This window comes from Ictidomys tridecemlineatus, chromosome 12 (assembly GCF_052094955.1).
Source record: "Ictidomys tridecemlineatus isolate mIctTri1 chromosome 12, mIctTri1.hap1, whole genome shotgun sequence".
Taxonomy (NCBI): domain Eukaryota; kingdom Metazoa; phylum Chordata; class Mammalia; order Rodentia; family Sciuridae; genus Ictidomys; species Ictidomys tridecemlineatus.
In genome coordinates, this window is record NC_135488.1 from 100,334,741 (window position 1) to 100,353,192 (window position 18,452).

General features: G+C 36.7%; 1 protein-coding gene across 8 annotated transcripts in view; it reads right to left on the reverse strand.

The window, feature by feature from the left end:
• Spata31h1 (SPATA31 subfamily H member 1) overlaps positions 1-18,452 on the reverse strand; it is a 61,385-nt gene that overhangs the window by 17,756 nt on the left and 25,177 nt on the right. For 6 of the 8 annotated variants that reach the window (XM_078029476.1, XM_078029480.1, XM_078029478.1 and 3 more), the window contains 3 exons: positions 1,718-1,760; positions 363-417; positions 76-171 (listed from right to left, as the gene is read on the reverse strand). In XM_078029476.1, the coding sequence (XP_077885602.1) occupies positions 76-171; positions 363-417; positions 1,718-1,760 (194 nt within the window). Of the gene's footprint in view, positions 1-75; positions 172-362; positions 418-1,681; positions 1,761-5,547; positions 5,566-18,452 lie in introns of those variants that run through there. The other 2 variants (XM_078029482.1, XM_078029483.1) reach the window with 2 other exon arrangements.

Here is an 18,452-nt window from a genome sequence, read left to right on the forward strand (position 1 = left end):
TTCCTTCCTCCCTCTTAAATCCTTTTAAATGCTTTACCATCTTCAATCCCCCAACCAGAAACTATGTTCCCTGACCTTGCATTTTCCAGGTGTTGGAAGATATGTTGAAGACTCTTGCCCATTGACCAGAGTATATAATCCTGGGTCCAGCTCACGGGGAGTTCTGAAATACTGGATGTAACAGAATATATCAGTATGATTGAAGTGATATTAAAACACCAGTAAGCAAAACAATAAGAAACAACTTAGAAAGGAGACAACGATTACAATGAAGGAAGTTAGCATTTCAAGTATTTATTCCTAAATTTTATGATTAAGAATTTATCAGTAGTACAGGCTGAAGACAGGCTTCACTCACTCACCATGTTGGATTAGCTTCAATGCAATCCATCCTGATGTTTTCTTCCAACTGTGGAACTGGGAATAGGAGTGAAGAATCTATTAGCAAAGTGACTATTTATATCATTTAGCACAACCTCCTCATTTTGCAAATACGGAAACAAAGGTGAAGTCATGCCCAAGGTTATAAAGTTAATGAGTGGTAGAGATCAGATCTCAAGTAAAAAAAAAAAAAAGATGTTGCCTTCATTATGTAGTAGATGTCACCATTGGGAAGAGGAGGAATAACCATGGGAATAGGACATTGGAGTGGTAAAACAGAGGTCCTGATGATTTGTCTTTTCCTTCAAAGGAGTCTACCCAGCATCTATGGTAGGGAAATAAAGGTTTAACAGGTCCACTTCATGTTTGAATACAGTCCTTGCTGCTCTGCACCTGTGATTTATTTATTTATTTTTGTTACCAGGGATTGAACTTAGGGGTGTTCCTAGGTTCCTAGGTTCCTAGCCACATCCTTAGCTCTTTTTTTTTTTTTCTTTTTTTGAGACAAGGTTTTTGCTAAATTGCTTAGGGCCTTGCTAAATGGCTTGGAATTTGTAACCCTCCAGCTTCAGCCTCCAAAATTTCTGGGATTACAGGTGTGTGCTACCATGTACACCAGTGGATTATTTTTAAAAAACATGTTTCTTTCTTTTCTCTGTCATTCCTAAACTCCCATCCATAATCTAAGGGGAAACAGTATTAGCTTTCTTTCTAATCCTAGACAGAGTTATCTGCCCTTGAGCACATACCCACTACAGGAACAAAGTAATTCAGATTTGGGATACTGCCGGAAGATCTAAGAAATGACTGTCTCCCAAATTCACAAGTGAATTACAACCCAGGACAGGGAACGCATGTACCACCTCTTTAAAAACTCTTTGTTACCACTGATGTGGAGACTCACAGCCTCTGGGATAGGAGTCTCTGTGTTTCTCCTTGGTAGCAAACACTTCTTTTTCCTTTTTCTCAAAACTGTGTTCTCATTATTGGATTGGCATCCAGGACAAGAACCAAACTTTTAGTAAAAAAATATATTGAAATTTCCCTCACCAAACTCCTAGTAGTGAGTCTTTGTCCATTCTCTTATGTGACCAAGTTTCTTTCCCATACTGGGCTTTGCATAAAAGTAGATGAAAAAAGGAAGCAAGAGGAAAGCCATCGTGGAAGGAATTATGGAGTTGTTTCTGTCTCATTAGAAGTGGAGATGCTAGAAAGAATAGGCACACTCCCTTCGTTTATATTCTCTTTTTCAACCTCCCTCTGTTATTTAAAGCAGATCCACAGTTGATATATCATTAGCCTTGAACTGAAGAGTAAAGGATAGGACTTTTCTGACCTGTGGGTTTCTGGATCTTTTTCGATTTATGCTGGTTTGAAGTCTAGAGAAGCACAAAAAGAAAAAAAATAAAATTGGGTTATGTTCTAGGTTGGAGATTTATTGACAGCACATCTCACTTATAGCAGATATTAATATATCTTATATATCAGATATTGATACAGATGGCATCTATAACCATATCATTAATTACCACCTTGTTTTGATTTAATTATGATTTTTGAGTACTTGCTAAGCTGGGTGCTGAACTACAAAGATAAATATAATTCCTATACTTTTTGAACTTATGTTAGTAAGGAAAATAGACATCTAAGCAGATAAGTTAAAATACCATGTGTAAGTGCTATAACAGAAATATAAAAATTAGGGAATGCAGAGAAGAGTGATTAGCTTCTTGTGAGAAAGGAAAAATTACTTAATAAATTGCCATTTTGTAGTAGAGTTTGAAGAATCAGCAGAAGATTTTTAGGTAAAAAAAGATCACTGCGGACAAATGGGAAAATCACTGAAAAGATCAACATATCACAGTTGTCAGGTGCACTTTTGCTAAGTTGTGGGAGATAAGGCTGAAAACGTAGGTAGAAGCAAGATTGTGCCTAATAGTAGAATTTTAATTTTGTTCTACAGGTCATAGTTTCCCAAGAGTGGTCGGTAAATTCTAGGTTTTTTGCAAAGGTGATACAGGTCTTTTCAAAGACAGTAATAACATTTGTTACCATTTTAAATAAAGCACTTTATTTCTCCTCTTTAAACCTAGGCATCAGTCTCCTGAAAGTATCAAAAGAGCCTACACAACATTTAGTGGGGACTTCACGAACACTCAGAACTCAATAACACAATTTACCACTCAGCCAAATACCTTCTGGCTGCAATGGTAATTTTGAACCTTTAGACAGTTTTTAATTGATTTTCTGTTTAGTCATATATTATTTAGTATATTATTTAAGAACTTATGTCCACAATGGACCATTGATTAAAAATAAGAGGCAAAAGGAAAACCAATTTTGAAATACTGTTGAACCACGACGGAAAGAAAAGACCACAACGGAAAGAAAAGACCACCAACTCCAATTTTAGATCAAATTAAAGCAAGCTTATATTGTGTACACAAAGAAGGCTGGCCAGCGACTGTCTCCCAAAACCAGGCTAGAGATCAGCCCAGCTCTCAGGGAAGAAGAGATTTATATAGCACAAAAAGTTACAAAGCGGGGTGTCTTGGGAACTTGTAACTAACAGGGTTCTAGCAAACAAAACAAGGGCAGATTAATGATCTACATGGCATAATATTTCAAGGTAGGGCTAAATTCAGATCCCAGCATGAGAATTTATGAGGCACTGCTAAGTTTTCAGAGAGGGTTATTATCTGGTCAAGGAGACCCAGTCATGGGTGAGTTCAGAGCAGGGGCAGGAATTTCAAACAAGTTTAAACATCAGTTTGTCAGGCCAAATAGAAATCTTAGTATTTTATAGTAAAAAAGAAATGAACTTTTTATAACTTTGTAACAAGATGATTCCCAAGCTTAAGATGGAATTTGGTTGGGTTCATCAATGCAGATTAATATACTTAAAAATTATGAATATATGTATGAAATACATATACTAGAGTATATACATACACACATATATATGATATATACATTTTACATATATGCCTATATATGTGAAATGTATATACCAATGTGTATGTATATATAAACATCTATATTATTTTTAGAGAGAGAATTTTTTTTAATATTTATTTTTTAGTTTTTGGTGGACACAACATCTTTATTTTATTTTTATGTGGTGCTGAGGATCGAATCCAGTGCCTTGCACATGCCAGGCGAACGCACTACTGCTTGAGCCACATCCCCAGCCCAACATCTATATTTTCAAAAATGTAAAAAATATATATGTATATTATACACTTCTGTGTGTTATTGGGAATGGGACCCAGGGCCATGCATGTGCTAGGCAAGACCCTACTACTGAACAATATCCACCACCCTTTTTATTTTACTTTGAGAAGGGGCCTTGCTAAATTGCCCAGGCTGGTTTTAAATTTGCAGTCCTTCTGCCTCAGTCTCCTGAGTAGCAGGGATTAGCCACCATACATGCCTGACATCTGTGTGCATATTAATCTCAAATACATATTATAGACCTAAATAATATGAAAACACATCACAAAACTCCTGGAAATGCTGAATAAAATACAACATTCTTTTAAATGCAGAATTTAGCTCTTGTGGGGAAAAAAAAGGAAAATCAGGGTGAAAATAATTTTTTTTAATGCAGTCAAGAAGCCGAGCATAGTGGTACACACCTGCAATCCCACCAGCTCAGCCGTTCGGGAGCCTGAGGTAGGAGTTCCAAGCAACTTTGTGAAACCCTGTCTCTAAATAAAATAGGGCTGAGGATGTGATTAAGTGCTTCTGAATTAAATTCTTAGTTTAAAAAAAAAAAAAAAGAATTCACCAAGATTTGCAAATACCCAAACAACTTACAGATGTCAATATAATTTTCTCTATAGCAGCAAAAATCTATAAAGATATCACTTAAAATAATAAAATATCTCCTTCAAAATAGCATTAAAATTAAAAACTTGTGCTAGGCATCATGGCACACACCTGTAATCCCAGCTACTTGGGAGGCTGAGGATCACAAGTTTGAGGCCAGCCTGGGCAATTAAGGGAGACCCTGTCACAAAATAAAAAAGGCTAGGAATGTAGCTCGGTGATACAATGCCTCTGAGTTCAATCCCCAGTACCAAAACAACAACAGGAAAAAAAAAAAAAAAAGAGAGAGAAACAAACTTGCTATCACTGCTAACCCCAAAGGAACTGCAAGGAAAGCTGCCTTCACACTAAAAAGTTTAGGGGACTAGAGATAAGTCCTTGGGAAGCTATAACAATAGGCTGGCTTTTGTGTAATTTGAAGCTCAAGTTCACCATCTGAATGGTTCCCAAAACCTTTTTAAGTCCTCGATTGATAATGCCATAGTCAAAGTAAATGAAATATTCTCTAAGGAAGACCTTCATCCCAGGCTTCAATAAAATCCCTATAAATATTACATTTCATTTTGCTGTGAATCTAAAAATTGCTTTTAAATAGTCTCTTTTAAAAGTAAATAACTGGAGGGGCTGGGGATGTGGCTCAAGCAGTAGGTAGCGTGCTCCCCTGGCATGGGTGTGGCCCGGGTTCGATCTGCAGCACCACATACAAACAAAGATGTTGTGTCTGCCGAAAACTAAAAAATGTAAATAAAATATTTTTTTAAAAAGTAAATAACTGGAACTTTTCAAAATTTAGAAAGTCTGAGATTCAAGCCTTAGATGCAAGAGGTGTTATCAAACAACATAAAGAAAAGCCAAACTTAAGTTCACTGTATAATGCTGAAAAGACAAAGAATCTTTAAAACAGCCAAAGATAAAACATACATTATATTCAAAGGAGTAATAAGATGATTAGTTGATATATTGTTAGAAATATTGGGAAACAGCCAAGTATGGTGGCACGAGCCTATAAATCCTAGGTATTTGGGAGGCCAATGCCAACCTCAGCGACTTAGTGAGATCCTGTCTCAAAATAAAAAATAAGTAGAGCTGAGGATATAGCTCAGTGATAGATCACCTGGGACTCAATCCTAAAATGTGTGTGTGTGTGTGTGTGTGTGTGTGTGTGTGTGTGTGTGTGTGTAACAGAGAGAGGGAGAAAGAAATATATATGTACATATATATATAGAGTGAAGTATATATATAGATAGATAGATATGTATATATGTGTGTATATAATTTATATTTATATAAAGCCAGAAAACAGCTGGGGTTGTAGCTCAGCAGTAGAGCACTCACCTACCACATGTGAGGCCTTGGGTTCAATCCTTAGCACCACATAAAAAGAAATAAATAAAGGTATTATGTCCAACTATACCTAAAAAAATAAATTAAAAAAAATAAAGACAGAAAACAACAGAATTATATTCTTTAATGTGCTAAAAGAAAATAAATACCTACCCTAGACTTTTTTTTTGTATTAAACAAGTGTTTCATCTCTGAACTGCATCCCCATCAATCCTCTTTTATTTTAATTTTATTTATTTAAGTTTTGGGTATTGGGGATTGAACCCAGGGGCACTTTACTACTGGGCTCTATCCCCATTTCTTTTTTAACTTTTTGAGACAGGTTCTTGCTAAGTTGCTGAGAGCCCCGCTAAATTGCTGAGGCTAGCCTTGAACTTGTGATCCTTTTGGTTCAGCCTCCCAAGTTGCTGGTATTCTATAGGTGTATACCACCATGCCCAGCTAGACTTTTACACTAGTGAAATTACCCTTCAAATTTGAAGGTGAAATAGAGTAATAAACAACAACAACAAAGAGAAATAGAATAAAAAGCAAACTACATAGTATGTTTAATTGATCTGGCTAAAGCTTCCAGAAAAATGTTGAATAGAAGTTGTGAAAGCAAGATTTACTCCAAGAATGCAACATAAAAAAAAAAAATCTAGGCTGGAGTTATGGCTCAATAATATAAGGGAAAAACATGATCATATCAAATGATGCAGAAAAAGCATTTGACAGTCCAATGCCCATTCACGATAAAAATAGTAAACTAGGAATAGAAAGAAATTTCCTCAACATGATAAAGTTTGACATTGCAATGGATCAGCAGTTTATGCTTCCCCACCCTGCTTTCCAAATAAATGTTTAAGTCCTAAGCCCTGAGGTAATATTATTAATATGTGGGTCCTTTGTAGGTGATTAGGTCATGAGGTGGGATTAGTGTCCATATAAAGTGGATTCCAAAGTTATCCCCCACCCTTTCTGCCATGTACAGACATTAGGAAGTAGGCAGTCAACAACTAAGAAAGGGCCCTCACCATGCTGGCACCATGATCTTGAACTTCCCAGACTCCACAGTATGTCAAATAAATTTCTGTTACTTGTAAGCCACTTAGCATTTTGTTATAGAAACTTATGCAAAGACAGAAATTGGTTTTCAAGTAGGTGTACCAGGGTAATGAATACCTAAAAGTATGTAACAGGAAGAGGTGGGAAGAGTTCTGAAGTTCCTGCTAGAAAAATTCTACTTTGATATGAATAGACCTACAAAAGTGATTCTGTTGAGAGTTTAGAAAGAAAAAGTAGAAGAGTTATAGAGAAAGCTTCCATCAGCATCATATTTCTATGCTGATAGAAATATGGACAGTAGAAGCTGGGATTGTGGCTCAGCGGTAGAGCGCTCGCCTAGCACAGGCGGGACCCGGTTCGATCCTCAGCACCACATAAAAATAAAAGGCATTGTATTGTTCCAGCTACACCTAAAATAAATAAATAAATATTTTTTAAAAAGATACTAAACTTCATGTAAAACTTAAAAAAAATATGGACAATAAAGACCATTCTTGATGATTTCTGAGATAGAAATGAGAAACAGATTATTGGACAAAGATGAAAAGGTGGCAAATAACTTGGCTGAGTTGTGTCCATGTTCTTGTGTTTTATGGAGAATTTTTGTTCCTTTGAACGTCAAAAAAACTTAGAATTTAATGAATGCTTAGAGATATCTGTTATTGTAATGAGATGAAAAAGAGGGATTGCTTCTGCTCCTAGGAGGATTGGATTACCTTGATTCTAAAATCTTATGAAGACATTACCAGAGAGGAATATTACAGGTCAATCTTTTTCATGGACATAGATGCAGAAACCCCAAACAAAATATCAGCAAACTGAATCCAGTAACATATAAAAAATATTATGAATGACATCAAGAAAATGTTTTATGTATTCTAGGAATTCACAGTTGGGTTTTTTTTGTTTTGTTTTGTTTTGTTTTTTTCAGGAGGTGGATACTGGGGACTAAAACCCAGCAACACTCTCCTGAGCTACATCCCCAGCCCTTTTTATTTTTTATTTTGAGTCAGGGTCTACTAAGTTGTTTAGGGTCTCTCCAAATTGATCTAGGTGCCTCAAATTTGTGATCTTTCTGCCTCAAGTTGCTCAGATTAGAAGTGTAAACCACTACCTAGCCCACAGTTGGTTTGTTATTTTATTTTATCTATATATTATTATTAATTGGTACTGGGGATTGAACTCAGGTACACTTGACCACTGAGCCACATCCCCAGCCCTATTTTATATTTTGATAAGAGACAGGATCTCACTGAGTTGCTCAGCGCCTTGCTTTTTGCTGATGCTGGCATTGAACTCACAGTTCTCCTGCATGCGTGTGCCACTACACACACCGGTTTATTATTTTAAAATCTCTGTTTAATTCAGCAAATTGATAGAATTAACAAAGAAAACCATATGACCATCTCCATAGAGGTAGGAAAAGTACTTAATAAAACATAAGCCTTTATAAAGTGATAAAAATTTCAATTTAATTTAATTTTGGTACTAGGGATTGAATCTAAGAGTGCTTAACCACTGAGCAACATCCTCAACACTTTGTACCTATTATTTTGAGAAAGAGTCTTGCAAAGTTGGTTAGGGCCTTGTTAAATTGCTGAGGCTGGCTTTGAACTTGTAATCCTTCTGCCTCAGCTTCCTGAGTCACTGGGATTATGGGTGTGCATTAAAATTTTTAAATTTAAAAAAGGAAAAAATTAACACTCATACTAAAACTCTTAGCAAAATTGAAAAAGGAACTTCCTTAATTTGATGTTGAAAAAACATATAACAACATTATATATAAATAGGGAATTATTGAAAACTTTCCTTTACACACAAAAAGGAGATCTCCACTATACCAGTACTATCCAACACTATACTAGAAGTCCCAATCATTCAATAAGGTGAAAGAAAGAAAAAGCATAAGGATTGGAAAGGAAAAATAAAATTGTTATTTATATGTGATACAATTATATGGAATATTTTTCAAAAACCTACAGATAAACAATTAGAATTGATAAGCAAATTTAGCAAGACCTCTAGGTAGAAGATCAACATAGAAAAATTTATTGTACTTCCAAGTTTCAGCATTATCTAGAAAATGACATTTAAGAATCCACACCAGGGGCTGGAGATGTGGCTCAAGCGGTAGCGCGCTTGCCTGGAATGCGTGCGGCCTGGGTTCGATCCTCAGCACCACATACCAACAAAGATGTTGTGTCTGCCGAGAACTAAAAAATAAATATTAAAAAATTCTCTCTCTCCTCTCTCACTCTCTCTTTAAAAAAAAAAAAGAATCCACACCAATCCACACCACCTCCTGATGTTATCATCACCTATCAGATAACTAATCCTTCCCCAAAAAAACTAATTCTGATATATTTGATACAACTTCCCCACTGTCTTACTTCATTTTCTGTTACTTGAACAGAATAAGTGTGACTAATTTATAGAGAAAAGAGATTTATTTTGGCCCACAGTTCTGGATGTCCAAGAGCATGGTGTCAGCATCTTCTCAGCTTCCAGTGAAGTCCTCATACAACTTCAACTCACAGCAGAAGAGCAAGTGGATGTATGTAGAAGAGAAACACAGAGCAGATGGGGGTGGGTAACTCCCCTGCTAGCTAATCAATCCTGAGAGAGTGAGAACTCATTCCTGAGAGAATTTATCCAGTCTAGTGAAGGCCCTACCTCCCAATGCTGCTATTTTGCTAACCAAATTTCAACAGATATTTAAGCAGGAATATACCACATCCTAATTATACCACCTAATTAGGAAAAAAAAAAAAAGCAACAGAACCTGTCAAATGACAACATGTGCATTTGACATTTGACTAGTAAACTATTGACTGCAAAATCTAGAGGCCAACAATGTATTTCCTCAACACTTTGATGGAAAGAATAATAGAAAGATGGAGTATCTAAAAATTAGAAGAAAGAAACGCATGAATAGTTTTTTCTTTCTTTTTTGGTACCAGGGATTAAATCTAGGGGCATTTAGCCACTGAACCACATCCCCAGCCCTTTTTATTATTTTTATTTATTTTATTTTTCTTTTATTTTTATTTTGAGACAATTTCTTGCTAAATTGCTTAGGGCCTAGCTAAATTGTTGAGACTGGCTTTGAACTTGTGATCCTCCTGCCTCAGTCTCCCAAAGCTGCTGAGATTACACATGTGCACTACCATATCCAGCATCAAACAATCTTAATATGTGGTGTTGAGTCACACAGACTTTAATAATTTATGTCACTTATAAGACAATTGGAATTTTAATACTGATAGGTTTTGATGATATTAAGGAATTATTGTTAATTTTTAACGTGTAATAAATAATGGTATTACAATTCAGGGTTTTGTTTTGTTCTGAGAGAGACACTCACCGTTACTCAGGTTGGCCTTAAACTCTTGGCCTTAAGAGATCATTCTGACTCAGCCTCCCAAGTAGTTGGGACTACAGACAGGTACCATCCATTACCTGACTTATTAGGTACTTTTTTTTTTTCCTTCCCTAAAGTACTAGAGATTGAACCCAGGGTCTCACACATGCTAAGCAAGTGCTCTACCAGTGAGCTAAATTTCACCTCTGTCCACCCCAACACCCCACCCCACCCCACCCCTGACACCTTTTAAAATTTTGAGATAGTCTCACTCAGTCACATAGACTGGCCTGGAACTTGAGTATCTGGGATTATCAGTGTGCATCACAACACCTGACTTGATCAAGCTTTTTTGGAGAGCCTTTATCTTTTAGATGCACAAACTATAACATTTATAAATGAAATTTTATAATCTGAAATTTGCTTCAAAATAATGTGGCAAAAGAGTTGAAATTGGACAATTGCCATTGAGATTCATTTATACACTTTTGGTGCTTTTGATTTGTTTGAAAATTTCCTTTAAAAATGAAAAAAAATTCTGGGTATTGTGGCACAAGCCTGTATTCCCAGACTCTTGGGAGGCTGAAGCAAGAGGATGGCAAATTTTAGACCAGCCTTGGCAACTTAGCAAAACCCTGTCTTAAAATAAAAAATTTAAAAAATTAGAGATGTACCTCTGTTGTAAAGCACCCCTGGGTTCAATCCTCAGTACCCACCCACCAACAATAAATAATAATATTTTTAAAATAAAAAAAATCATTTGCTATATAGTTTACAGAAACCATCTATTGACAACTAAATATTATTGAGAGAAATTAAGGAGTAAATAAACAAGACAAACACATTCATGAACTGGAAAATTCATTTTTAGGATGTTAGTTATCCCTAATCTGAACTATAAATTCAATACAACTCAATCAAAATCCCCTACATGTTATGTGTGACAATTAACAAGACCAAAATGTTTATGGAAATGCCAGACCTATTAAAAAAGATCAAAGTTGGAAGACTTATAGTAAGAGTAAATATCAAGACACTACAAAGCTACATTATTGAAGACAGGGAAGTTTTGGTAAAAAGATAAAGACCCAATCTAAGAAAAAAAAGTCCTGAAATAGATCCACACATATACATTTACTAGATTTATGACAGTGTCACCAACGTAACTCAATGAGAAAATGCTGATCTTTTCAATAAATAGTGCTAGAGGAAACGGATGGGATAGAGTGCTATATCCCCAGTCCTTTTATTTATTTTTGTGTATGTTTTGCTGGGGATTGAACCCAGGGCTTTGTGCATGTGAGCCAAGCACTCTACCAACTGAGCTATTGCCCCGGTCCTCTTTTTTTGAGATAGAGTCTCACTAACTTGCCCAGGCTGGCTTCAAACTTGTGATATTCCTGTCTCAACCTCCCAAGTGACTGGGATTATAGTTGTGCACCACCATACCAGGCCTTGAATTTTCAATAATACTGAATTAAATATTGTCTTGATTACTGTGTTTTCCAGTGACCCTTAGATTTTGTGTCTAAGTACTCCTTTGAACTCACCCTACAGTCCCTGCCTTACTGGAGGAATTAGATATCTATGTGGAGGTGAGAAAAAAATGTGATCCCTATTTCCCACCATACACAAAAAGTAATTTGGGATGGATGTAGATCTAAATGTGAAAAGAAAAGAAAAAATGAGGATTCTAGAAGAAACAGAGTATATTCATGTCATAATCAAAGATTTCTAATAGTAGGAGTCAGAGGAAGGGAGTACTAACTAAAAAAGAAACAAATACATTAATAGAATTTCATTAAAATTCTGAACTTCTATTCATTAAGACATCATTGCAAGTGAACAGGTAAGCCACAAAGTGGGAGAATTTATCTTTAATACCTGTATCTGGCAGAGGACTCATGTTTAAAGAACTCCTACAAATCAATAAGAAAAAGACTTATAACTCCATATCATATACAACCACAAAAATGGGAAGTTATACTCCATGTATGCATGATATGTCAAAATACATTCTACTGTCATGTATAACTAAAAAGAACAAATTTTAAAAATTAAAAATTTATAATGAAAAAAATAAGACTGACAACCTAATCTTGAAAGATGCACAAATGATTTGAAGCAGCAGATTGCAAAACAGAATTTCCAAATGTCCAATAAACATGAGAAGTTGCTCAGTATTATTAGTCTCAGGTAAATGCATGTAAAACCAGAGTACAGTACCACAGAGTATAGTACTCACCAGAGTAACTAGAACAAAAAAGATGGACAATGCCAAGCATTGGCAGGATGGCCAGAATGTAGAGCAATTGGATCTTCATTCTCCACTCATGGGAGTGCAAATTAGTGTAATCACTTAGAAAATTGGCATCATTAATAAAATTAAACAGATACTCCACAATGGTGAATAATTTCTTTCCTATTGAAAATAAGGATTCATGAATGATGTGTCATTTGTGATTAATATTCTGAAGCTTTCTTTATCTTATTATGTAGGTGTAAATTTTTTTTAAAAAAGAAACAATAAACAGTTGACTTTTTTTTTTAAAGAGAGAGTGAGAGAGGAGAGAGAGAGAGAGAGAGAGAGAGAGAGAGAGAGAGAGAGAGAAAATTTTTAATATTTATTTTTTAGTTCTTGGCGGACACACATCTTTGTTGGTATGTGGTGCTTAGGATCGAACCCGGGCCGCACGCATGCCAGGCAAGCGCGCTACCGCTTGAGCCACATCCCCAGCCCAACAGTCGACTTTTTTGAAATTCGAAATGCAAGAATTCCAGAAAGTTTAGGTCACAAAGCAAGTTTTCAGGTCTCTTTTTTAATGCCATGATAGGTTATTAAACTTCGCACATTTCAACAGACACTGAAATGACTTCTAAGTTCCTAAGGCTTGGGTCATAGCTGGGATAAAGTGTTTGCCTAGTATATACAAAGGCCCTGGGTTAATCCCCAGTATTGAAAAAAAAAAGTACTAATAAATTCCTAAGGAAGCTGATGGATTATGATGGTAAAAGTAGTTTGAAAGTCAAAGAAGGTTGGGAAGCAACGTTTAGTGGTGTTCACCTGTAATCCCAGCTGCTGAGGAGGCTGAAACAGGAATATCACAAGTTGGAGGCCAGCTTCAGCAATTTAGCAAGACCCTGTCTCAAAAGTAAAAAATAAGCTGGGGCTGTAGCTCAGTGGTAAAGCACTTGCTTCACATGTGTGAGGCACTGGGATAGATTCTCAGCACCATATAAAAATAAATAAAGATACTGCATGTTCATCTACAACTAAAAAAAAAAAAGGTAAAAAATAAAACAGAGATGTAACTCAATGGTAGAGCATCCCTGGATTCATTCCCTAGTACTGCCAAAAAAAGTTAAGAAATGCTACTGTAAGCAGTGAGGTACTAAGAGACTTAGTTACTTGTAGCAGAGTGATAGTACTGGCTTTGGGGATTTTGTGTATGTCATTTTGTTTTGTAAGGGCAAGGTCTAAACCTAAGCTGTTAAAAAAAAAAAAGTTCATAGGAAACCAGTTAGGAACTGTAAATAGTTAAAGAATAAAGTCTTAGTTAAGAGTAACACTAAAGCCAGGCATGGTGGTGCACACCTGTAATCCTAGTGGCTAGGGAGGTTGAGGCGATGATCTTGAGAAACTGAGGGGACCCTTGTTCTTGGAAAACCCACAGAATGTTACTAGGCACATAGCTACCCTGCTGAGTCATTCATCCGTGAATAACTGGGAAGGCCTGTGGAGCCAGATATCCCTGCCTGCAGTGCCAGACGTAGGTCCTTTACTCAGCAATGTAAGTTCCTGGAAAGACCAAAGAATGCTTGAGGCCTAAATTCTGACTGTAATGACCTAGAGCAGCAACCAAGACAGAGAAGATATCTGGAATGCCAGGCAGCCCTCCTAGTAGTTTCTGTGATTGATAATCAACCTTGCCTGACTTGTTCTTGCCAATGAATGTGCTAATCAATGTTAAGAGTTGTTGTTTGATTTTCCTGCAGTGTGAAATGATTTGCCTGGACTCACTCCTTGGGACCGCTGCATGGAAACAGTTGTGAGTCCAGGCTCGAACTTGCAATAAAGACTCTTGTGTGACTGCATCTGATTCGGCTCCTTGGAGGTCTATTGAGGTCCCATGAATCTGGTATAACAATCTGAGGCAGGAGGATACAGAGAGTTCAAAGCCAGCCTCAGTAATTGTGAGGCTCTAAGCAACTCAGTGAGATCCTGTCTCTAAATAAAATACAAAATAGGGCTGAGGATGTGGCTCAGTGGTTGAGTGCCTCTTAGTTCAATCCCTGGTATCCACTCCCACCTCCCCCCCTCCAAAAAAAAAAAAAAAAAGAGTAACACTAGATCTGGATTGCTGTATTTGAGAGATGTTTTGGAGAAGGAAATTGAAAAGACTTTGAGACTCTGTGGTCCTGTAACAGTGGTCCACTTTATGCTTTGAATATAGCCCTTGCTGCTCTGCCACTTCCACTTATTTTTAAAATGGAATGGTTCTTTCTCTTGTTCCTCCCTAATCTTAGGGGAAACAGGATTACCTTTCTTTACCAAACTAAGCAGATTTATCTCTCCTTAAGTACACACCTACCATAGGAACAAAGTAATCCAGACTTTGGGGATGGTACCAGAAGATCTCAAATTGCTATCCCCAAATTAACAAGTGAATTACAACTCCCTCAGAAAACATGTGGAATGTATCCTTTGAATGCCCTCTATAACTCCCACCCCCAACCCCATCCCTTCCTGCTGACAGGCAGAAGCATAGCCTTTGGGACGGGAGTCCCTGTGTTTCTCCTTTGCTAGCAAAGCAATAATCCTTCGTTCTCCTTTTTCTCAAAACCATGTCCTCATTATTGGATTGGCATTGAGGACAAGGACCGAAGTTTTCAGCAACAAACTTGGCACCCCAGATGGGACCCGAGAGCAGACCCCACTCCAGCTTTCTTGGGTAGGCCTGGCTTTCCAAGGATCCCTATTTCCATGCTGAGGATATAAGGGGAACTCTTTGGGAGCTGACTGCTGGAAAGTCAAGAGATGGGTGAGTGTGCCTGGAGTCCAACCAGAAAACTATTCCTATAAGTAAAGGGAGGGACTGAGAGACTGTCCCAGCAGCTGCTTTAGTTATATACCACCTATAAGTATAAGCCTGTCTACACGAAATCAGTTTACAGTAACTCAATCTTGTCTTTGAATGTTTTTTCTGGATTATTATACAATCTTGACATTGAAGTTGGTCTGTCAGGGGTAAAGTACCTGAAAGAGATTCTGTCTGTACAGGCATTTATGCAGTTGCATGAGAAGGGGTCTGAACCATCTGGGATAAAGGTGAAGATGCCAAAAGGCACTGCCTCTGGTGTTCAAAGAGAAAAGGTTTAAAAGAAGAAGAAAGGGTTTAAAAGATTCAAATCTTTTTAACCCAGTGCTGGCACTCCCAAAATTGTTTCTCAGCTTGGCTCCAGGCATCCTCTCACTGTGGGTCAGTAAACTGGGGGGAAAATCCCAGAAAAGCTGCCTGGGCTGTAGAAATTCTGCCCGGCCTTCCAGCCTCTTTTGTCCTTTTGTGGGGAGGGTAAAGGCTGGCCACAAAGGAAGTGGTAGAAGGTTCCAGAACTGTCAGTTTATGACCTGGGGACAGGAAGTCTCCTGGTTTTGTTGTTGTTGTTGTTGTTTGTTTATTTGTTTGTTTGTTTTTTGGTGCCAGGAACTGAACTGAGGACCACTGAGTCACATCCCAAGCCCTTTTTTGTATTTTATTTAGAGACAGGATCTTACTGAGTTTGTACTCGAGATCCTCCTGCCTTGGCCTCCCCAACCGCTGGGATTACAGGCATGTAATACCACACCTGGCTGTCTCCCCTTTTAAGATCTGAGAGGACACTTCATTTGGCTAGGAGATATTCATCACTGGGGCAAAGCAATTCTTGCTATAATAGTATCCCACTGAACTAAATGCCTGGGAATACTGGCAGAAAAAATAACTGCACCCAGAAAAGAAAAAGACAGAAACTAAGTCCAACCTGTGTTTTATAGGCAGCCTCTGCAAAGGGATCTTCAAGGAAGCCTAAAGGAAAGGGTGGAAAGGGCCTCCTCCATTGCATATCAATTTGCCTAGTACAAGAAAAAGGCCCAAAAGCAATCTCTGGGTACAAGTGACAGAAGGTAACTCACTTAAAGTTTATGAAATTGTGATAATGATAAAGCAGACAGGTCAGGCCCCAAAATATCCTGTGCTCCAACCCCTTGAATGCAACCTAGGAAACTAAAGATTAAGGCACAGTTTTTGTATTGCTGGATTGTCCGACTCTCTCCTGGGATGAATATGTTGTGTAAATTAAATGCACCGATAACATTCATAAAGATGGTTTCAGAATATGAATTTAAGAAATGGTCCAAAACTAGAAAATATAAAAAGAAGTTATATGTATGGAAATATTTTAGTATAAAAAATTAGAAGGTATAAGAAATGTTTATGGGTGAAAAAAGTAGTATTTTGTCTGGCAAAGTAATATTCTTGTGCTGAAGTCCAAGATGAAAGAGACAAAACTAAGGATGAAAAGAAGTTGTGAATGTTTTAGTAAGTCTCAGAAGGTTTTCGGAAGGTAAATCTCAAAAAGTTTGTGTTTGGGATTAATTTGACTATAATTAGCACAAAGTTATTTGAACTTCAATGTACTGATATGAAGCAAAATCTGAATCATTGATCTGCTCTTATCTATGGATAATTTTCTTGCGTTTGTTAGGTTTTTATTACTTGGGGAATTTAAGTCTTGAAGGAATTTGGTTTGTACCTGTTTTAAATTCTTAAATGATTACTTTGTAACTGGTTAAACACACAACTGTCATTTAGGTTATAACAATATTGTTGACACCCAAAATATATGTGACTAGGTATATGTATATATCTGAGATCTATCTATCTAAGTATTATGTAAAAGTTTATAAAATTAAAGATTTGTAAGTTTACTGGCAAGGTAACCAATGAGCGCACTTTTTTTATACATTGTATCTGACATAGAAGGGCCACACTGTCATTTGAAGATCTGTCTTATATCTATTTGCTTTGAATAAGTCAATTTCTGATCATTAATACTGATTCCTAAAAGTATAAGAGATTTAAGGCTATCCTTTGATTTTTGTTAACCCATGCAGAGCTGTGATCATTGTTATTGTATATTCTGGATTCTAAATCGTACTTTAAAAGTTAATGTAGATAAATGTAAAGCTTAGGAGAGCACTTTGCCAAGTTAGTGTTCTCCAAACTAAGATTACATTTAGCAAAAGTCTTGGATTTATATAAAAATAACAAACTTGGTTGGGATTTATTTATGTCATTTGATATTTCTATAGCTGGATAAAATAATCTATTGTCAATAAGTTATATATACAATTTTGTGTTACTCTCCATACTGGAATTGGAATTTAAATGCATTTTTGAAAGATAATAAGGACAGCCTGATCTGTTTAAAGATGACACTGTAAAACACGGTAGCATTTTGCTACTTTTTCCACAAAAAGAAAGTTAAAAGCTCTCTTGGCCTTTGTTTGATGGATGTTTTAGAAGTAATATTGTATTGTGTTATTTGTCAAGAGCCCCACCTTACCTGATAGAAGGCTCTACCTCATCTTACTCCATGTTAGAATGGCTCCAAAATAGGCTAGACTTGAGCTCATTTAGACTTGTGTTCAAAAGATCAAATTTTGTTGTAAAGATTATTGTGAACTCAAAATAAACAGGATACAATGTATAACTAATTACAGGTTTAAGATTTTAAAAATGATTTTACTTGATTCATAGCTATTACACATTGTTTTTGCTCTGTTAATTTCATTTTGCATTTTCCTTTTAAACTTTGTAACTAGTACCTTTTAGTGTTTGGCAGAGGTACTCTTATAATAATAATAATAAAAAACATGTGTTAATTTGAGATAATAAGCCATCATACCAGACATATAGTATATAATGCTGACTTCTAATACTAATACTGACCCTGATTAAATGAAAGGGGTAACTGTAGAATTATAGATATTGAAGCTGTAACCTGTTACTCCCTCTTTTTATTTTTTAAAAAATACTCTTTTTTAAATACCTTTATTTCATTTGATTTATTTATATGTGGTGCTGGGGATCAAATTCAGTGCCTCATGCATGCTAGGCAAGCGCTCTATCACTGAACCACAACCCCAGCCCATGTTACTCCCTCTTTAAGACTAGTAAAACTGGCTTTTTGGGTGTTTAAAACCAAAAACTTGGAGACCAAAGTCAAGGAAATAAAAGGGCCAAGGAAAAAGCTGCCAACATTTTGTCCCTTGCCCTTTAAGGTCAACCAGGACCCAGAGAATAATGGGACCCCTTTCTGGTCCCTGCAACTCTGAGTCACCCAATCTGCTGAGCAGGGAAATGGAGAAGACCCTAGAGAACAGAAAGCAAACCAGTGCACATTCTGCAGAGGAGGGTCATTGGAGAAGGAAATGTCCCTGATGCTT